This window comes from Sapajus apella, unplaced genomic scaffold (assembly GCF_009761245.1).
Source record: "Sapajus apella isolate SASKATOON/1434 unplaced genomic scaffold, GSC_monkey_1.0 scaffold136, whole genome shotgun sequence".
Lineage (NCBI taxonomy): Eukaryota > Metazoa > Chordata > Mammalia > Primates > Cebidae > Sapajus > Sapajus apella.
The window spans coordinates 294,804-302,678 of record NW_022437076.1 but is presented as its reverse complement, the minus strand read 5'-3'; the positions used below and the strand labels follow the sequence as shown (position 1 = coordinate 302,678).

At 44.0% G+C, this 7,875-nt stretch overlaps 1 protein-coding gene across 1 annotated transcript; it reads left to right on the top strand.

The window, feature by feature from the left end:
• The first annotated feature begins 323 nt into the window (after positions 1 to 323).
• On the top strand, positions 324 to 1,402 carry LOC116540165 (meiotic nuclear division protein 1 homolog). Its single transcript, XM_032263544.1, has 2 exons — positions 324 to 671; positions 986 to 1,402. The coding sequence occupies exons 1-2, from the start codon at positions 339 to 341 to the stop codon at positions 1,268 to 1,270; spliced, it is 618 nt and encodes a 205-aa protein (XP_032119435.1). The 5' UTR covers positions 324 to 338; the 3' UTR covers positions 1,271 to 1,402.
• The last annotated feature ends 6,473 nt before the right edge of the window (positions 1,403 to 7,875 follow it).

The window sequence follows — 7,875 nt, the reverse complement described above, 5'->3', positions numbered from 1 at the left end:
AACTGGGCAGAAGAGAGACAACAAGAACCAAAAACTAGAAATGAAAGAAAGAGAGAGCAAGAGAGGAAGGGAGGGAGGGAGGGAGGAAGGGAGAGAAAATCCAGGTGCAAAGGAGGATGGGTATAAAATACAAGATCCTATTTTTTAACACTTCACAAAAACAACAGAAGAGGCAACGATACAGCCGTGAAGCTAGAAAAGTGAGTCTGGCCCACCCCTCTTCCTGAGAGCTTAGAAAACTCATTTCATTCAAACATGAGCAACACAAAATGATTGTGGTTAAATCTCATACAAAGTTATTATAAGAAAAATGAGAGGGAAGCCCCCGCGCCGACGCCATGTCAAAGAAAAAAGGATTGAGTGCAGAAGAAGAGAGAACTCCCATGACGGAAATATTTTTTGAAGCAAAAGATGTATTTCAATTAAAAGATTTGGAGAAGATTGCTCCCAAAGAGAAAGGCGTTACTTCTATGTCAGTAAAAGAAGTCCTTCAAAGCTTAGTTGATGTTAGTATGGTTGACTGTGAGAGGATCGGAACTTCTAATTATTATTGGGCTTTTCCAAGTAAATTTCTTCATGAAAGGAAACGTAAGTTGGAGGCTCTGGAATCTCAGTTGTCTGGGGGAAGCCAAAAGCATGCAAGCCTACAGAAATGCATTGAAAAAGCTAAAATTGGGCCGGGCGCGGTGGCTCACGCCTGTAATCCCAGGACTTTGGGAGGCTGAGGCGGGTGGATCACGAGGTCAAGAGATCGAGACCATCCTGGTCAACATGGTGAAACCCCGTCTCTACTAAAACTACGAAAAATTAGCTGGGCATGGTGGCACGTGCCTGTAATCCCAGCTAATCAGGAGGCTGGGGCAGGAGAATTGCCTGAACCCAGGAGGCGGAGGTTGCGGTGAGCCGAGATCGCGCCATTGCACTCCAGCCTGGGTAACAAGAGCGAAACTCCGTCTCAAAAAAAAAAAAAAAAGAAAAAGCTAAAATTGGCCGATGTGAAACGGAAGAGCAAACCATGCTAGCAAAAGAACTTTCTTCACTTCGAGACCAAAGGGAACAGCTAAAGGCAGAAGTAGAAAAATGCGAAGATTGTGACCCACAAGTCGTGGCAGAAATACGCCAAGCAAATAAAGTAGCCAAAGAAGCTGCTAACAGATGGACTGATAACATATTTGCAATAAAATCTTGGGCCAAAAGAAAATTTGGGTTTGAAGAAAATAAAATCGATAAAACTTTTGGAATTCCAGAAGACTTTGACTACATAGACTAAAGTATTCCATGGCGGTGAAGGATGTAAATTTTAAACTATTATCTAAATAAGTGTGCTGAATTGTCATTTGCCTGTAACTATATGTATCCTTTTATTAATGTTAAATACGGTGTGAAATGCAAAAAAAAAAAAAAGAAAGAAAGAAAAAAGAAACAAAATTGAGAATGGGGACTCTATGTTTGGATCCCCTTCCACGAACACTCCCTTCGTGGAAGCCGTCTTTCTCTCTCCTGGATTTTCCCTCTGGGGCCCCCTTCCACGAACACTCCCTTCCTGGAAGCCTGTCTTCCCCTCCCATACTCCATCTCCGTCTCTCTCTGCTCCCTTCCACTCAATGTGGAAGCTGCTTTCCTCTCCTGGATTCCACCTTTCTGGATTCTCTCACTCAGTGTGAGAGTTAGCTGTTTCTTTCTCTCTCCTTCTCCCGTTGCTCTCTCTCCCTCTCTAAATAAATCAAAATAAATAAATAAATAAAAATTAATGAATGAATGAATTAGAAAAAGAAAAATGAGAATGATAAACTACGCCCTCACAGATAATGAAGACATTCCAGAAACACATGCCCCCAAATACATACCTGAAAGTGTAGAAACTCATTTAAAAATGAGCCAACAGAAATTAAGAAAGTAACAAAAGATACAAAAGAATAACAAAAGTTGGAAGACTTCAGGAGAGATGTGCTAGAACTAAAGAAATAATTAGAAATAAAAGAAAAACTCTAATTTCAGAATGATGACTAAACTAGAAGGAACACAAGAACAAATGAACACAGAGAAGACAAAACGGTGAACGTTTCTAAAACAAAAAAACGGAAGACAGAGAACTTGGATTGAGAGAAAATGACTATGTAGATGACAGGCAAATGATCTAACATATGTATAATGGTAGTTGCTGAAAAAGAAAACCATATCTAGGGAATCGAAGAAAGATTATGCACTACAATTTATTTATTTATTTATTTATTTATTTTTTTTTTTTTTTGAGATGGAGTTTCACTCTTGTTACCCAGGCTAGAGTGCAATGGCGCGACCTCGGCTCACCGCAACCTCCGCCTCCCAGGTTCAGGCAATTCTCCTGCCTCAGCCTCCTGAGTAGCTGGGATTACAGGCACGCGCCACCATGCCCAGCTAATTTTTTTTGTATTTTTAGTAGACACGGGTTTCACCATGTTGACCAGGATGGTCTCGATCTCTTGACCTCGTGATCCACCCGCCTCGGCCTCCCAAAGTGCTGGGATTACAGGCGTGAGCCACCGCGCCCGGCCTTGCACTACAATTTAAAAACACTTTCCTAACATAAATAAAAAGTTGAAACAACATGGCGTACTTTAAAAAACTGACCCAGCACATTCGACAGAGAATCATATTCTGTGACATATTTATGGATGCCATTGAGGATCTGGGAAAAGATCAAGTCACTCTTAGACAAGATGGCATGAGAAAAAGAAAAAGATGAAGTCACTTATCAGGAAAATCAGATTGTCATCAGGCTTACCTACACCAATACTTCATACCAGAAGACAAGGGACTAGTATAGCCACATTATTAAGGGGGTAAAATATGATCCAAGAAAGATATGTCTCCAGCCAAACTGATGTTCAAGTATAAGGGACATGAACAATTTTCGACATGTGAGAACTCCAAGAATATTATTCCTGGGAGCACCTCCTGAGGACTCCATTAAAAAACAAGCATCAGGCAGCCAACATGACTAGAGAAACGTAAACATAAGGGCTGATGGCGACAATTCAACATATACAGCATATACTTACTTGTACAATTAGGACCAAAAAATGGTTGTAAGGAATAAAGTGTAGCATGTTACAGTGCAAATACGAGCTATTTCAGGGGAAATGAGAAGAGCAGATGAAAAGTAGAATCAGCTTGTTGACTGCCTTATAGTGAATATCTAGGCGTGAAAGGATATCAATTCAAATCAGGTGTTTTGGGAGAGAAAGGAAAGGGAAGAGGATACTAGCAAATTTCAATATTGCTCATGGTAGGAAACAGACAAAAAAGAGGGGACTGAAAGCATTATGTGCAGCTATGGTATAAAGGTTATCATTTCAGCCGGGCGCGGTGGCTCAAGCCTGTAATCCCAGCACTTTGGGAGGCTGAGGCGGGTGGATCACGAGGTCAAGAGATCGAGACCATCCTAGTCAACATGGTGAAACCCCGTCTCTACTAAAAATACAAAAAATTAGCTGGGCATGGTGGCACATGCCTGTAATCCCAGCTACTGAGGAGGTTGAGGCAGGAGAATTGCCTGAACCCAGGAGGCGGAGGTTGCCGTGAGCCGAGATCGCGCCATTGCACTTCAGCCTGGGTAACAAGAGTGAAACTCCGTCTCAAAAAAAAAAAGGTTATCATTTCAACAAATTATGACCCTTCCTAAGTACAAAAAAAATAAGGGACAGAGAAAAATAAAAGCCACACTGGAAAACAATTTGCCTAAAAAACTTACATAAGTTTAAATGTAACAGAAAACAATATGACAGAACTGAGGTTAAACATACCGATTACATACCTGGTCTTAATTCACATATTAAGAGAAAAAAGATTTCTATATTGGCTAGCAAAACAAAATTCAAATCTGTGCTTTAAAATTTCTCTGGAGGCCGGGCGCGGTGGCTCACGACTATAATCCCAGCACTTTAGGAGGCCGAGGTGGGTGGATCACAAGGTCAAGAGATCAAGACCACCCTGGTCAACATGGTGAAACCCTGTCTCTACTAAAAATACAAAAATTAGCTGGGCATGGTGGTGCACGCCTGTAGTCCCAGCTACTCGGGCAGCTGAGGCAGGAGAATTGCTTGAACCCAGGAGGCGGAGGTTGCGGTGAGCCGAGATTGCACCATTGCACTCTGGCCTGGGTAAGAAGATCAAAAGCTCCATCTCAAAAAAAAAATTTCTCTGGAGGCTGAGGTGGAGGCTCACACCTATAATTCCAACACTTTGGGAGGCCAAGGCAGAAGGATTACTCGAGCCCAGGAGTTTGAGACCAGCCTGGGCAACATAGGAAGACCTTATCTAAAAAAAAAAATAATAGCCCAGTGCAGTGGAGCACACCTGTGGTCCCAGCTACTCAGGAGGCTGAGAAAGGAGGACTGCTTGAGCCCAGGAAGTTAAGGCTGCAGTAAGCTATGATCACACAACTATACTCCAGCCTGGGTGACAGAGCAAGACTCTGTCTTAAATCAAAATAAATAAAATAAGATAAAATAAAATCTCTCTGGAGTGATGGCCAGAACATATTGTCTAGTGAAAAGTGTCAGGTAGGGAAGTGACTCTCATATGCTACCGTTTATCTAATACAGAGGCAGGATACACACATGTATGAACCAGCTTATATTAAAAATGAAAAAGGAACGGTGTTCTAATTACCTGAATCAGCATAACAAACTATGTTTTTCGTGGTTCTGAACAATCATTTTATTACATAAAAGATATTTGGGTCAGGAATTCAGGCAGGGCTGGCTTGGTTTTTCTTTCCCATGTGGCACTGATGGAGGTCACTCATTCATATCCAGCTGGAGTTTGGGCTGATCTGAAGGCTCCTTGATGGCTTCCCTCACATAACAGTGTTTGGCAGGAAGGCTGGGCTCAGCTGGTGGTGCCTACACATGGCTTCTTCAAAAACGGGTCTTGGAGTGGCTGGACTTCTTCACGTGGTGGCTCAGGAACACCAAGCATGAGTGTCCCAGGTGAGCTGAGTGGAGGCTCTAAGGCATTTTCCAACCCACCTCAGAAGTCTGTGAGAATCATTTCTGCCACACTATTAGCTAAAGCTGTCACAAGTCCTCCAGATGCAACCAGAGGGACATAGACCACATATCTTAATGGATGAATATCCAAGGATTTGCGGCCATGTTTCACAAATGCCATGAAAGATAGACCGTATATTGTGTACAGTGGTTACACATAGGGAAGGGTGGGGAAAGGGTGGGACAGACAGGATAGAAGTTAGACTTCTCTGAATAGAATTCATTTTGTAGATTTGATTTTAGAAGCATGTAAGTATGTTATATGATTATAAATAAAAGTTTTACAAATTCCCTAAACATTGAAAGCAAAAGGAAACAAACGAACCAGTGTATACACATTTTACAACCGCACTGAGGGGAAGTATTCCAAGGAACTTCAAAATACCGTGATTTGACTACATAGCCCTGATATAATATGTCCTAAAGACAAAAAGAAAAAGTCATCTTAAACTGTTCCAATCATTGCATTATGTTGATGATGGTGCTGATATTATTCTGATATCACTGTGTGTGTACAGTGGCTTCATGCAAATGGTTTTCTGACTTTATTAATCTGTGTCATTAAGAACCACATTCTTGCCTAGAGAAAATGAATACAGCCGGGCGCGGTGGCTCAAGCCTGTAATCCCAGCACTGTGGGAGGCCAAGGCGGGTGGATCATGAGGTCAAGAGATCGAGACCATCCTGGTCAACATGGTAAAACCGCATCTCTACTAAAAATACAAAAAATTAGCTGGGCATGGTGGCGCGTGCCTGTAATCCCAGCTACTCAGGAGGTTGAGGCAGGAGAATTGCCTGAACCCAGGAGGTGGAGGTTGCGGTGAGCCAAGATTGCACCATTGCACTCCAGCCTGGGTAACAAGAGCGAAACTCCGTCTCAAAAAAAAAAAAAAAAAAAAATAGAAAATGAATACAAATGAATAGAAGTTATGTGAAAGCCTTGCAGTCCTAAATTTGAATAAGTAGTATCATTATGAATTAACAATGTAGAAACACTGACCACAGCCTGGGCACAGTGGCTTCATGCTTGTAATCCCAACACTTTGAGACCCACCTTGAGAGGCCGAGGTGGGCAGATCACTTGAGGACAAGAATTCAAGACCGGCTTGACCAGCATGGTGAAACCCGTCTCTACCAACAAAACCAAACCAAACAAAAATTAGCCAGGCATGGTAGTGCACACCTGTAATCCCAGCTGCTTGGAAGGTTGAGGCAAGAGAATCATTGGAACTCAGAAGGTGGAGGTTGAAGTGAGTGAAGATCAGGCCACTGCGCTCCAGCCTGGATAACAGAGGGAGACTGTGAGAAGAGGAAGAAGAAGAAAGAAGAAAAGAAGAGGAAGAGAAGAAGAAGGAGGAGGAGGAGGAGGAGGAAGAAGAAGAAGAAGGAGAAGAAGAAGGAAGAGGAGGAGGAGGAGGAAGAGGAGGAAGGGGGGAGGAGGAGGGAGAGGAGAAGGAGGGGGAGGGGAAGGAGGAGGAGGAGGAGGGGGCGGAGGGGGAGAAGGGGGAAGAAGAGTGGGAAGGAGGAGGGGGAGAGGAGAAGGAGGAGGGGGGAGGAGGAGGGGGAGGAGGGCAAGGAGGAGGAGGGGGAAGAGAAGGACGGGGAGGAGGAGGAGGAGGGGAGGAGGGAGAAGAAAAAGGAAGGGGAGGGGTAGGAGGAGGAGAAGAAGGAGGAGGAGAGGAGGAAGAAGAAGAATTAGAAGAGGAAGAAGAAGGAGGAGGAGGAAGAAGGAGGAGGAGAAGGAGAAGAAGGAGGAGAAGAAAGAAGGGGAGGAGGAGGAGGAAGAAGAAGAAGGAGAAGGAGAAGAAGAAGAAGGGGGAGGGGAGGGGGAGGAGGAGGGAGGAGGAGGAGGGGGAGGAGGGCAAGGAGGAGGAGGGGGAAGAGAAGGAAGGAGAGGAGGAGGGGAGGAGGGAGAAGAAAAAGGAAGGGGAGGGGTAGGAGGAGGAGAAGGAGGAGACGAGGAAGAAGAAGAATTAGAAGAGGAAGAAGAATGAGGAGGAGGAAGAAGAAGGGGAGGAGGAGGAAGAAGAAGAAGGAGAAGAAGGGGGAGGGGAGGGGGAGGAGGAGGAGAGGGAGAAGGAGGAGAAGGAGAGGAGAAAGAAGAATTAGAAGAATAAAGAAGAAGAAGGAGAGGAGGAAGAGGAGGAGGAGGAGGGGAGGAGAAGAAGGGGAAGGAGGGGGATTAGGAGGAGGGGAAGGGGGAGGAGGGGGAGGGGGAGGAGGGGGAGGGGGAGGAGTGGGGGGGAGGAGGGGGAGGAGGAGGAAGAGGAGAAGGAGAAGAAGAAGGAAGAGGAGGAAGAGAAGAAGAAAGAAGGAGGAGGAGGAGAACTACTGACCACTGTGCACCCTGGGTACCCAGGTCATGGTTTTTTAAATTTCATTTTAGTTTTCTTTTTTATATTTTGTTTTACATGCTATTTTGACAAAGGTTGTGGTTTCTAAACACCATTTCTCACTAAAAGGAATGAGGGCTCCTAGGAGAAATGGCTGACTCCAGGAGCAGTAAATGCACACACTAAACCTGCAGCATCTTACCAAACCAGAGATCAAGTACATTCTCAAAGACCACTGGGGTCATGTCCAAAGTACTCAAGAGCCAGCTTCGAAGATGGGATAATTTGAACTTCAATAAGGGCAATTAATACAATCAATTAAAACACAGAAAATACCCTTGAACCCATGAGTTCATAGTTATTTTTTTATCCCTACTTGATCGCCAGCAGAAGAACAATTTAATTTAGAAAACTGTTAGAGGAACCAGATCAAGCATATATCACTTTATAAACTGTACCATCAGGTAGCCAAATAGCAGAGGTTTGGTTGAGGGGAAGTTTCTATCTAT

Excerpts from the sequence above, each read along its gene's own strand:
- LOC116540165 (XM_032263544.1), top strand. The coding sequence starts at position 339 with ATGTCAAAGAAAAAAGGATTGAGTGCAGAAGAAGAGAGAACTCCCATG. Across the intron at positions 672-985 it reads AATGCATTGAAAAAGCTAAA|ATTGGCCGATGTGAAACGGA; the intron begins ATTGGGCCGGGC and ends GAAAAAGCTAAA.